A 13,981-nucleotide genomic window follows, 5' to 3' on the forward strand; every position below is an offset into this window, starting at 1 on the left:
AGAAAAAAAAGCAAGATTTTCTTGGGAGGTTTTTTTCCTTTCCTTTTTCTTTTTCAATATTGACTTTCTGGTCAACAAACATCATACTATACTGTTTTCAAAATAAAAAACATAACATGCAGTAGAAACAAAATGTTTAGTGTAAATTTTTAGATACATTGCGAAAGCCCTATAAGCAACATTAAAGGGTTTTTGATATAGGTGGGGAGGCCCAGAAATATTTGGGGATACAATCAATATATACAGATATAGACTAGCTTGCCCAGAGTACAATTTACAGCTGTAATTTTATATTTATTTACATAATAATTTGATTAGTATTGGTCTTCCTGATGCAACATAAGTTTAATAAGGGTCTGGATCCTGTCTGTTTCAGCTGACCACTCAATTTCCAATATCCTGCTCATTATCTAAAACATGGTGGACACTCAATAAATTGTGCTGAATGCTGATGAAAAAGCTTATCTAGTGACAGATAAGAACCATTCCATGGGTCAAGAGGAAACTTTTGGAAGGAATGGGTATGTTTCTTATCGCGAATGTAGTGATGGCTTCACAGTTATATACATATATCAAAATTTAAATTCTGTAGGTTAGACACATGAAGTTTATGGTATATCAATTCCACCTCAATAAAGCTACTTTTTAAAATGTCTAAATGTATGGCAATATTATGTTGATTGTCTTATACACAAGTTCATAGAATATTTTATAATAATATTTTGTATAGAAACCAGCATTATTGAAATGCTGTTTGGTAACCTTTGGAAAAGAAGCAGCACTTCTAACTAAGTATTAATTTTCCACATCTTGGCTCTGATATGCAGGAAACTTTTAAAATAAAAAAAATCATTTAATTAATCTCTTTTCATCTGTTTGAAATAACGCTATTGAATGTAAGATCCAACACTAGATATTATGATACAGCGGATTGTTTTCCTTTGAATGTGCATTTACTTTTTGAATAAAATACTCAATAAGTGTTTTTTTCCAAAAGATTGTGTGTGAATTGAACTTGATTTTAAATATTCTGGAGATACTTATTCTTTTAAAATGTGTTTCAAGAGTTCTCTCATACAATACAAAACTGCATTTTATTTTTATTTTATTTTTTTTGAGACGGAGTCTCACTTGTCGCCCATGCTGGAGTGCAGTGGCACAATCTCAGATCACTGCAAGCTCCGCCTCCTGGGTTCACATCATTCTCCTGCCTCAGCCTCCCGAGTAGCTGGAACTACAGGCGCCTGCCACCAGGCCGGGCTAATTTTTTTTTTATTTTTAGTAGAGACGGGGTTTCACCGTGTTAGCCAGGATGGTCTCGATCTCCTGACCTCGTGATCCGCCCGCCTCGGCCTCCCAAAGTGCTGGGATTACAGGCGTGAGCCACCGCGCCTGGCCTTACAAAACTGCATTTTAAAATTCTAGTTTCATTTAAACAGGAGCAGAATATTTTCAATTATATGGAAGAAAATATTGTTGTACTTTTTGGTTGGAAATACCCAGTATATGAAGAAGTTAATAACATTAAAGATACTATAACTTTGTATCAAGACCTTGCTAAGGTGCTTGAAAAGAGAGTAGTACTACTGGTATGAGAAATGAATCATAGTTGTGAGGGAAAAGTATTGATTTTATCATTATGAGTAAGAATAAGTGACTAAATTATTCAATGACAGCAAATTTAGAACTTTTGGTTGAAATTGGTTTATATTTAAAATTTGATCACTTAATTTTGACATTAATTTTTGTGGTACAAGGTTTTGCTCATATCAAATATTTCAAAGCAAATATGTTCTAAATTATTTCATGCAAATAATTCTCACAAAATAATATACCCCAATAAATATGAAGGACATAACTTGTTATGTCTTTGGATGAAACACTACCTATCCTTCTACTCATTTCCAGTTTCCAATCTGAGGGATTCAGTTCATTTACATTCATTCATTCAACAACTGTGTATGAATCCTGGACTGTATGACAGACACTGTTGTTAAGGTTGAACAAATTGCAATTAGCAAGACAAACACAGCAAGAACTATTTATCATAAACAGATAAACAAAAAAGAAAACTCCACATAGTGATAAGTACTATGAGAAAAATAGAATAAGGCAATGTGGCAGGTCTAGCATTGGGGATAGTGGGGCGATATTAGCTGGAGTAGGCTAGAATCATCCGAGCCCTGTGAACAAATGAGGGGCTAGAGAAGATGAGTCTGAGAAGCAGGCAAGGGCAGGATCATAAAAATTTGGTTTTCTTCCTGAGTGCCATGAGAAGCTACCAAAGAGTCTTAAGAAATAACATGAACCAGTTTGTGTTTTAAAGCAATAATAATAATGGTGACTCCTGTGAGATGAATGGAAGACAGGCATAGAAGCAGGGAAACCAGTTAGAAAGCTACGGCAGGCAAGCGATGATGGTGACTTGTACATGGGTAGTAGAGGTAGAGATAAAGCTATGTGCATAGAATGAAGATACATTCTGGGAACATAGCCTAAACATCTCACTCGTGAATTGGACGGTTGTGCATATAAGGATGGTGACACAAAGAGAGCAATGAAAATGAAGAAGGCTGGGGCAAAGAAAGTCCCTTACAAGTCTAACAGTATGATACTTTAACCATACACTATGCATTGAATTAATATATAACACCCATGATTATAGATACTAAAGCCTAATTTTCACTTGGAATAACCAGGTAGCTTTGCTATTACATAGAATTTTACATCTCAACCTAAATTTTAAACTAAAAGATGTAATTATGTAAAACTTAAGATTAATTTACCCGTTTCTTTTGTGCTTCTGCAGAAGAATTGGAAGTATAGTGACCAGCACTGCTTAGTGTATGTACTGTATGGTTGTGTGGTAATCCACTTTCCATGCCTTAATCTCAATCACAAGCAGGGTTCTCAGCCATGTCTCCAACAATCCCCAGGACATGAGTTTCCAAAGCACTTCCAGTTGCATTGTGAGTTAATAAATTAGTGAGCAAGCTTCTCTCACCTACCTGTTTCTCCCAAAGGGGACCAATTCATAATTTTGGGGGTCCCAGACAATGACAAACTCAGGTAATATCAAGTAATTAATAAGTGCAAGTCCTCCCAAGATAGGCATATCCTCTGATATCTCTTTTTTATTTTCTGGACTTGGTCATTTTGTGGCTGATGCCTTTGGAGATTTAATTTAAAAAAAATTAACAGCTTTATTAAGATATAATTCACATAACATACAATTCACCTGCATATAATCCCTTAGTATATTCAAAGAATTGTGCATGTATATCACATGGAAAATGGATATCACAATTTTTTTTATTACCCTAAAAAGAAACTCTGCATCAGCTGTCATCTCCCAATGCTCCCATTCCACCCCCCCATCCCTCAGCAACCATTAATCTTTTTGTTTATGTAGATTTGCCTATTCTGGACGTGTCATATAATTGAAATCATACAATATGTGAGCCTTTGTAACTGGTTCTTTCACTTAGCATAATGTTTTCAAAGTCATCCATGTTATAGCATGTGTTATTTTATTACTTTTTACTGTATAATATACCATTGTATGAACATACCACATTTTATTTATCTATCAGTTGATGGACATTTGCGTTATTTCCCCTTTCTGGCTACTATGAATAATGTAACATTTGTGTATATATTTCTGTGTGGACATCTACTTTTCTCTTAGGTGTATACCTAAGAGTGTAATTGCTAGACCATATGGTAACTCCATGTTTAACATTTAATGAATTGTCAGACTATTTTCTAAAGCAGCTTCACTATTTACATTCCACCAGCAGCATGTGAGTGCTACAACTTCTCTACACCCTCTCTAACACATAATTATCTGTCTTTTTGATCATAGCCATTCTACTGAGTATGAAGTGGCATCTCAGGTTTTTGATTTGCACTTCCCTATGGCTAATGATATTGAGCATCTTTTTATGAGTTTATAGGCCATTTGCATATCTGCTTTGAAGAAACAACTATCCAGATCCTTTGCTCATTGCTCATTACTCATTTTTAAATTGGGTTGTCTTTTTATTAGCGAATCATAATAGTTCTTTTTTTTTTTGATGGGTTCTTCCTGCTTTGTCTCCCAAGCTGGGGTGCAGTGGTGTAATCATGGCTTGGTTCGCTGCAGCCTCAACCACCCCAGCTCAGTGATTCTCCCACCTCAGCCTCCAAATAGCTGGGACCGTAGGCACACACCATCACGCCTGGCTAATTTCTTAATTATTTGTAGAGACAAGGTCTCAACATGGCCCAGGCTAGTTTAGAATTTTTGGGATTAAATGATCCTCCTTACTTGGCCTCCCAAATTGCTGGGATTACAGGCAAGAGCGACGGCACCCAGCCTCATAACTGTTTTCTATATAACCTAGATACAAGTCACTAATCAGCTATATGGTTTACAAAAGTTTTCTCCCATTCTGTGGGTTCTTTTACAATTTCTTAATGATGTATTTGGAAGCACAAAAGTTTGAGTTTTTGTTTTTTTGTTTTTTTTTTTTCTTTTGAGACGGAGTCTTGCTCTGTCTCCCAGGCTGGAGTGCAGTGGCATGATTTTGGCTCACACAACCTCTGCTTCCTGGGTTCAAGCAATTCTCCTGCCTCAGCCTCCCAGGTAGCTGGGATTACAGGCACCCGCCACTATGCCCAGCTAATATTTGTATTTTTAGTAGAGACGGGGTTTCACCATGTTGGCCAGGTTGGTCTCGAACTCCTGACCTCAAGTGATCTGCCTGCCTGGGCCTCCAAAGTGCTGGGATTACAGGCATGAGCCACCATGCCCAGCCAAAAGCTTTTATTTTGATGACGTGCAATTTATCTATGTTTTCTTTTGTTGTTTGTGCTTTTGATGCCATATGTAAGAAACTATTATCTAAGTTAATAAATATTTACTATTTTTCTCTGAAGAGTTTTATAGTTAATTTAACTTTTACTTTTTGGGTGTTTGATCCATTTTGAGTTAGTTTTTGTGTATGGTACAAGGTAGGGGTCCAACTTTTTTCTTTGGCATGTGGATATCCAGTTGCCCCAACATCCTTTGTTGAAAAGACTATTCTTTCTATTTAATTTTCTTGGCATGAAAACTTGATTTCCAATCTGTTTGATTCTAGTAGTGACATCCTCTTAGTTCTTTTATTGTACTGTATTTTTTTTCTTTGTAATTTCAACTATCATTTACCTGACTCTGGGTACCTGACAGTCACCTCTGATTTAATTGAAGTTTAAACCTAACTCCTTCGGCCATTGAAGTTCCATTGATGTCCACACCCTGCTATGACAGAACAGAGTAGATGTATTTACACATACTTTTATTTTCTCTAATTACTTAATAAAACAGCCATCCTAATTCAAAGAGAAAGCTAAGGACATGTTTTCCCATTTAGTCCTACATGGCACAGTTACTGGGAATGTAATGAACATCTGCCACACAATGTTCATTATATCAGAACATAATTTACTTAGTAAAGTTGAGGAAAATTTGTGGCAAAATTCAAGGGAAAATGTCAAAAAAAAAAAAAAAAAAAGCTTAAAAGTGGGCATATTGGAATTCCTAACACCATTCATTTAGAAGGCTCATTAGGAAACAAAAGTATCCTAAGACGACATTTCAGACTCTCCCAAATCTGGCACCTTTAGTCTCCATACATGGATTCCCAATGGAAAACCTTCATTGTAGTCAAGTCAGTCTCTTTGTTCCTACCAAATATATATGCTCCTCTATCACTCCAATGACCTTACACATTCATTAAACAATGACTACCAAGCATTCCCACTAGAAAGAGGTCTCCTTTTCATTTCTATAGAATTAACCCCTACTTTAAGATCTAGCTCAACAATGTTCATCACCCCAGCTCTTAGAAATTTAACTTCTCTCAAAGTCCATAGTTGCTGCTTGTCTATTTGGCATGACATATTAGCCATCTTGTTGCTACTGCTGGTTAGCTTTCATTAAGTGCCTCTATAACCTAGTTCTCTGGCTCAGCACCTCACACATGTTATGTATTCAAAGTATATTTTGTGGAGGATAAAACCTGGTTCTTAGAGAAGTTGTCCTTAAATAACCCTCTTCCTTCTAAGTCTATCAGCAGTATAGTCATATGACCTGAAAGTTTTTAAATGATCTTGCTAACATCTGAATTCTACTACAGATTCTGTGACAAAGTCATGTGGCTGGAACCAGAGTTCCCTGCCAAGGACTGGCACATTGCACTTCTCACACAATAGAAGGTGAGAAGATCTAAGAGCCTTAAAATCAAGCAGATGCAATTAGTGCAATCCTCAAGTTCAATCAAGTTCTGAACCAATAAAAACGTGTGATTTCTAGCAATCAGGAATGAGTGGTTTTTAAGAAATAAGGTAGTTGGGATACACTTGCCATTATGGATAAAGTGATAGTATCTGGGAAAGGACACACGGTAATCTGTAGACTATATCATGCAATATTCTTCTCTGTATAAATGACTTGTTTCCTGTATGAATGTTTTCAACTTTGCTGATGAGTTAATGGGACACACATGTAAAAAATGGATTGCTCTATAGAAAACAGAAGTAACTTCTGGAACTGTCTTCAGTTATTATTTGTAAATAAGCAGAATTGAACCTCAACTCCATCTGAGGACTAATTAGGAATTACAAATAAATCAACTATTGTCATGATTTTTAATAAGAACTGGTTATGGCTTCATATAGAACTACACCTAACATGTTAATCAGAAAAGCACTGCGTTTCCTCCAGTTTCTGTTCGCTAACTTTTAAAGCTGATTATTATTTTTACTATTTTCGTTGCTATATTAGCCCTTTAATTTGTTTCAGACTCATGTTCATTAAGCCAGAGGAAGCCTGCTTTATACAAGGAGACCCTGGGCCTTAGAAGAAATAAAAATGGCCAGTGATGACAGTCCAGAAAAAGCTGTGTTCATTTTTTACGTTTAGAAGACCATACTTCTAAATCATGACTATCACTGAAACAGAGATACATTCATTTATTGTTGAGTCCTGCTTTACCCTGAGATGTTCCATGAACACTGAGAATACATTTCCTTTGTTCTAATTCCAGTCTCTGAATCACAGCCAACTAGAGTGGGCTCTTCATACATATGCATTGAATGCCTGACTGAGTATTAATGTAGGGCAGGGCTCTGATTAGCAAGTGCTACCTGCAGGGAGCAGAAAAAATACCACAAATGGATATAGGACGCTATTAGCAGATTTTATTTCATTTTTTCCTGAGGCTTGGAAATAATCACTTCTCTCTCAGGTCAAACTTCTCCAGCTCTCTCGCTTCAGGATGTGAAAAGATCTCAAATAAAAGGCCTCCATATGAGGATCTCTTTCGCTGGTTGCTGGAGGAAGAGCATGAAATGAGGGAAGAAGCAAATTGCTTCTAATTTATTGTTTCTGGTTTATTGCTTTCCTGCCAGTTCAGCAGTTCGCCAGAAACAGCACAAAACCTTACATCTTAACTTGAAGGTGAAGTACTTGTTTTGACAACTTGTTAGCATAGATCTCGGTATACAAAATAAAAGGTAATGAGGCTATGACAGTCTGAAGGACATCGGCAAATTAAAATTTAACATATTTGTGGATTTTATACAAAGATTCCTCTCCCCTTTGCAGACAAAACGACTGCATCCAACTTTATGCAGATTTAACTAAAAGAAAAAAAAAAGGCTTTTATGAACCACCTGGGCCAATACTTAGTTGGCTTAATTGCAATTTCAGTGCCTTGTCAGGCTGCAGAGCCTGAACTAGGGAGATGCACCGGGCCCACTTGCAGGCGGGCCCCAGATGCACCCAAGACCCACGGACCATGGGCACCCGGGGGCCTCCCGACCTCGCAGCCTGTTGCTAGTGGGTGAGGCAGGAGGACAAGTGCGACTCAGGCCACGAGTCGGGCTGGGCGTGCAGAGAGGTTAGAATTACACCCAGATGGTGAACAGTCGTTCCTTTACCCTGCTCTGGCTAGGACCTAAACCTTGTAGTCCCAGACCCTTTCGCTTTCGCCTGCCCGCTCAGACCCAACAGCACTTTCCGGACGACGGGCGGCTCCACTGCGATCAAAAGCCAGGGGTAGCGGGAGGGGATTCGTGAGAATGCAGCAGCCGGAGCATTCTTTCCTGTCTGAGCAAGACGCGAGAGAGTCCGAGTGGCCTGGAGGAGGGACCGGGACAACTAACTCCGCCGGGCGGAGCGAAAACGCTGGAGGACTGAGGAGGTTAAGAGCTGATCCCCCCCTTTGAGTCGTGATACGGTCCGAAGGGGGCGGGGCGGGGCGAAGGAGGCTCCTCCTGGCTCTCCCCGCCCCTCACCCGCCTTCCTCGCAGAGCGGCCGCGGGTGGGGGAGCGCGCGCCCCGCAGGCCCCACCCCCGGCGCCCGCGCCCGAGCTCCGCCCCTCGCCGAGCAGCCCCTCCGCGGCTGCAGCTAGAGCTAGACCAGCTCTGCGGACGCCGCCACCTTCGCCGCCACCGCCGCCTTTCTCCTCTTGTCGGCGTGCGGGGGCCGCGCCCGGCGGCGGCTCTGCCCTAGGTGGGTGGCGCGGCCCGGGCTGCAGCTGAGCGCTCTGCGCGGCGCAGCCGGGTCTCCTGCGCGTACCACGAGGTGACAGGTGCAGAGTCCGGGCTGAGGACCCACCTGCAGCCGCCGCCGCCGCCCCGATGCCCACCATGCGGAGGACCGTGTCGGAGATCCGCTCCCGCGCCGAGGGTGAGGGGCCGCTGAGGCTCGGGGCTAACCCGGGGTCGGGCAGCGAGTGTGCGTGTGAGTGTGTGTGTTTATCCTGGAAGAGACCGCATCCCACCTCTTCCCCGTCGGCAGTCCGACTGTCGCGCCCAGCCCCTAGTGGACCCTTCCCCCCGCGCTGCCCTCAGTGCACTCGTAGACCCTTTCCAGGCTCCAGTACCTTCGAATGGGTGTTCTCGGCGGGAGCCCCTAGGCGTGCTTAGCACCGCAGTGTGACCATTAGGTCCCAGTCATTGAGCGCACTCGCCCTGCCCACCTCCCTCCCCACCAGCTCGATTTCCACTCAGCTTCTCCATCCTAGTGAGCAGATCCCCAGCCCGCCGCCTCTGCCTCCAGCGCCCACCGTTTTGCAACCCCCTCTCTGAGCTCCCAGCGAAGCGAGTTTGCTTTTCCCGGGCTGCAGAATCCTTTGATCCGTAGTCCCTTGCCTCTCGGAGCTCCGGGAGCCTGCGTCGGGGTCGGGTGCGGAGTGGGTCCCCTGCATTACAGCTTCTATAATTCTGCCTCCCGCAGCGGAGTCCCACCGGCTCGCGTCTGAGGTTTCGTTTTTGTTTCCCTTTTGCCCGAAACCCTCACTTCCACCAGCTGAGCTGACTTTTTAGCCAGGTGGAAGCTGTTTTCTTTGCTCCACCTGGGGCCAGCTCTTGAATGGCCACAGTTGTCAACACTGAGCAACAGATGCTCCGGGGTAGAAGCAAGTAAGCTTTCCCAGGGCCCAGACTCTTCATCGTATCCGAGGAGCCCTCAACATCCTGCCTGCCATGTGGCAGGCACTCTGTAAATATTATTTGATTTTGCTCGCGTCAAAGCCAAGACCGTAAATATCCCAAGGTTTGTTTGTCTTCTCCCATAAACCTGTACTTGAATCCTGCAGAGGGTGGAATAACATGTTTTTCAGAAATCTATCTTGCCATTATCACTGATTCCCGCTCTTCCTCCTCACCTCCATCTTTTAATGTAAGACGGTGGTAAAGTGGTTTTAGAAAAAAAAAAAAAAAGATATATAAGTTAGGAGAATTGGATTTCAGGGGTGGAGACAGGTCATTTTTTCTCCTTAGGGTCTCCCTGTAAAAATAGGGTCCCTGAAATTTTCTGATTGCAGTATTTCGGAAATATTAAATGAAACTGCTGTGGGGAGAGGGCCACACAAGAGTCAAAACTGGCCTGTGTACTACATAGGAATTCGGTACACACTGTCTTTTGTAATACACCAAAAAATACTTATATAGGGCATTATAGTTTTACATACACAGTTGAATACATTATAATATTTTTTAAATGCACACTAAAAATTCATTTTACACACTTCTGGGTGAAATTAGTCATAGAGGTATGAAAATATAATGGTAATAGTTGGTGGTGGTCTTTTAAATAACAGCAATTGATGGGTCATATATTGTGGGAAATAGGGGGAAGAGAAAAAATCTGAGAGCACTGCAAAACCTGTGGCATGTGAGGGGATTACAGGGCTGCAGTACTGTTCTTGATTGATTTGTGTATTTTTCAAAGTACTTTTACAATGATTACCTTATGGAACCTTACAACACTCCTGGAGGTTGGTGAAGGTGGAGTGCCATCTGATAGTTGAGGAAACTGTGGCCCATTATGGTTTAGTAATTTGCCCAAGGTCAAGTAACTAGTTCAGTGACACATTTGGATTAAGAACTCTAGGAAAAGAAGGACTGCTGCTTGTTTAATCTTTGTATTCCGTGTGCGGCCAGCACAGTGTCAGGGCCATAGTGGTGCTTGGTGAATAACTCTTTCCCCTGATATTGGTTGATTCCAGTTATTATAGCTTCAGCATTGTGCTTGGGATGGTGGTGAAGACAAATGATGATTCTGTGGGGCTAGCGTTGTGGCTCATTCCCTGCTCTGCCCACACTTTTCTTTCCTAAGAAATATAGTCCTACCTTTCCTAAGGAATATTCTCCTTTGAGAGAAGCCCTGCTGCTTAGAGGGCCTTGTTCTGAACTGCAGCCTTTTTGGCCTCAGCTGATTGGACTATGGTTGGCTCCTGACCCAGGGGCAACCAATTCTTATGTGACTCAGACAGTTGTAACCTTGTGGTTTGGCTCAAAAAGAGTCTCTGTGTTAATCATATCTCTCTTGCAAACATTAAAGTTAGAGATTTGGAGTCAAAGCAGAAGGGAACAGAGGTGAATAGGCTGGTAGGGGAGAGAATGGATGGCCATAATAGGCCATGGGAATGCTGCTGATAGAAGAAAGCAGAAACTGGGTGAGTAGAGAGATGGCAAAGAGAACGCAATGGATGGGCAGACACAGATCCTGAGAGAGGGTGGCCAGACCTTGAAGCCTGCCCTCCCCGAATTTTATAGCCCTAGTTCCCAAGTAGCATTAAAATAAGCTCTTTTCCCCCACCCCCTTGAAATGACTTGAATGGGTTTCTGTTCCCTGCATCCAGATTGGCCAGATGTATGACTGTCATGCCTGTAAGTTGTTTACAACCAAACTGGGGAGAAAGGACTTAAGAGGGAATAAATAGTCTAAGAGGGGATGTTGTTAGTGGAACATTGTGCATGCCGTGGGGGACGCAGGACCTGTGGAAGACTAGGAATTTAGTACATACTTATTCCTGAACATGAGGCCTGCCGAGTGAACATTTCACTGAAATGTGATTTGAGATGAGCCCTCACACACTGCTTCTCAAACTCGAAGGTTCATAGGAATCACCTGAGGATCTTGTTAAATGCAGAGTCTGATTCAGGAAGTCTGGAGTCGGGCCAGAGTTACTACACTTCTGAGAAGCTCACAGGTAATGCTGAAGGATGCTGGCCTGCAGATCACAGTCTGAGCAGCAGGATCCTAAAGGATACTGACATCTGTTTCTATAGTTAGGAGAGTGTTGAAGACAGTCATGACATGAACAAATGGGGAAAGTGAACACGGCTTATTTCAGAATTAAGGAAATTGGCTGAGAGCATAGGGAAACTTGGAAGGAGTAGGCTATAAGTTTGGATAGGTAGACTACTGCCAGATTACAGAGCATTTTAAATGCCAAGGTGAGTCATTTGGACACAAGACCAAATATTTGAACAGGATCGTAGAGTTCATTGAATCTAATTTCTTATTTAAGTGTAACTCCAATATATAATATCTAACAGGGCCAGTTGGGGGCCACATTATTATAAGGGAGGGACATCCTGAAAATAGTAACTTGGTAAGTCTGGAAGTGTGTTGGCTGGTTTGGAGGAAAGAGTATTGTAGATAGACTGTTGCAAAACAGTCTTAAAATGACAAAAGTCAGAATTAGTATTGGAGTGGAACAGTGAGAGTGGGAAGGGAAGAATCAGATTTCTGACTGAATCATTAGCTAATTCAGCAGATGTCTACTGAATTTCAACTACTGTTACAGGCAGGCACTTGGGATATGTCAGTTAACAGAAGAGGAAAAGTGTGGCCCTGGAGGTGCTTACTTTCTAGTGAGGCAGGAGACAAAACACATACAAAATACGCTAATTATAGAGTTTGTTGTGTGGTAAATGCTATAGGGAAAATGAAGAGAAAGCAAAATGTTTAAGGTGGGTGGATGGATTGCAATTTTAAGCAGGTTAGTTAGGCTAGTCCTCATTGAAAAGTTGTCATGAAGGAAATAAGAAAGTTGGCCTGATAGGGATCTGGGGGAAGGGTATTCCAGCCAGAGCAAATGCCCCAAGGCAGAAGAGAATCTGGAATTAGGAGCAGTGAGAGGAAGAATAGTAGGAAATGAGGTCACAAAGGTCATTATATTAGTCTGGTCTTAGGCTGCTAATAAAAACATACCCAAGACTGGGTAATTTATAAAGAAAAAGAGGTTTAATGGACTCAGAGTTTCACATGACTGGGGAGGCCTCACAATCATGGCAGAAGGTGAAGGAGGAGCAAAGGCAAGAGAGCGTGTGCAGGGGAACTGCCTTTTATAAAACCATCAGATGTCATGAGACTTACTATCATGAGAACAACACAGGAAAGACCTGCCCCCATAATTCAATTACCTCCCACCAGGTCTCTTCCACAACACTTGGGGATTATGGGAACTATAATTTAAGATGAGATTTGGGTGGGGACACAGACAAATTATATCAATCATATTATAGGACTTTGCTATTTAGTGAATATTTAGTAAACATAGGGCAGGAGAGAGGACTTTTTTTTAAAAGGCAATTCTGAAGCAATAATTTAGAATTCTAATGTTAATAAGTTACCATGGATCTTATTGGGAATAGCATATTGATATTTCATTGGTAATAACATATTGGTAATATGTTCATAAATTACCAAGGATCTTATTGGGCTGGCTCATGAAGATTTAGTTGAGTAAATCTGTGGTGGGCCTGGGGATTCACATTCTTAATGAGCCTCCCAAGATACCCTGGTGCTGGTGAAACACATTTTGAAGAAATTTCCATTACAGTCTTGAACTTGATTGGTTGAGAAAATCTATTAAACAATAAGGAAATTGGGAAGAAGGATTAGTAAAATAAGAGATTATACTAATTCAAATTTTGAGGTAACTGGGACATACAAATGGACGTGTTTCAAAGGTAGTTGGAAATTTTGAGATGACATGTGGGAAGCCTCAAACTTGGGAATCTTGAGTTGAGAGACAATAGTTGAAACCTTGATGGAAAAATTCGCCAGAAGGCAAGAGTAGGTAAAGCAGAAGACTAAGAATTTTAGGTCTCTTTATTTAGCTGCCCCAGATAAATCAAATGGGTGTTTGAACTTAGCATTTGTAATCTGGAAACAGACTGAAATAATGGTAGCTTACACAAAATAGTTTTTCTCACTCCTGTAAAACTAGTATGGAGGTAGACGGTCAGGATTGGCTGTGCTTGCTACACAAAGTCATAAGGGATGTTGACTCCTTGTGCCTTTCTGCTTCACCGTCCTGAGAGTTTGACTTCCATAAAGTCACACCATGGTTGCTGGGGTGCCAGCCATCATATACAATAGTTTTAGCCAGGAGAAAATGGAAGGTGAAAGACAAACAGGTTTTCCAGAAATGCCACACAAAAGCTAATGCTTATTTTGCATTGGTTTACATTTGCAGGGCAAGCTGGGAAATGGAAATTTCCAGGTGGACACATTACCCAGTGCTGTGTTACAAAAGGAAAAAGGTGTATGGTTATTGGGCAGTGTATTAGTCCATTTGCACACTGCCAATAAAGACATACCCAAGACTGGGCAATTTACAAAATAAAGAGGTTTAATGGATTTACAGTTTCACA

At 41.4% G+C, this 13,981-nt stretch overlaps 1 protein-coding gene across 4 annotated transcripts in view; it reads left to right on the forward strand.

Annotated features, from left to right (window-relative positions):
* Window positions 1-8,436: 8,436 nt before the first annotated feature.
* The window catches only part of LOC105487701 (ATPase phospholipid transporting 8A1), a 266,324-nt gene continuing 260,779 nt past the window's right edge, over window positions 8,437-13,981 (forward strand). For all 4 annotated transcript variants that reach the window (XM_011751245.3, XM_011751247.3, XM_011751246.3 and 1 more), the window contains exon 1: window positions 8,437-8,717. In XM_011751245.3, the coding sequence (XP_011749547.1) occupies window positions 8,669-8,717 (49 nt within the window). In that variant the 5' untranslated portion in view covers window positions 8,437-8,668. The remainder of the gene's footprint in view (window positions 8,718-13,981) is intronic.

The sequence above is a fragment of the Macaca nemestrina genome, chromosome 3, assembly GCF_043159975.1.
Source record: "Macaca nemestrina isolate mMacNem1 chromosome 3, mMacNem.hap1, whole genome shotgun sequence".
NCBI lineage: Eukaryota > Metazoa > Chordata > Mammalia > Primates > Cercopithecidae > Macaca > Macaca nemestrina.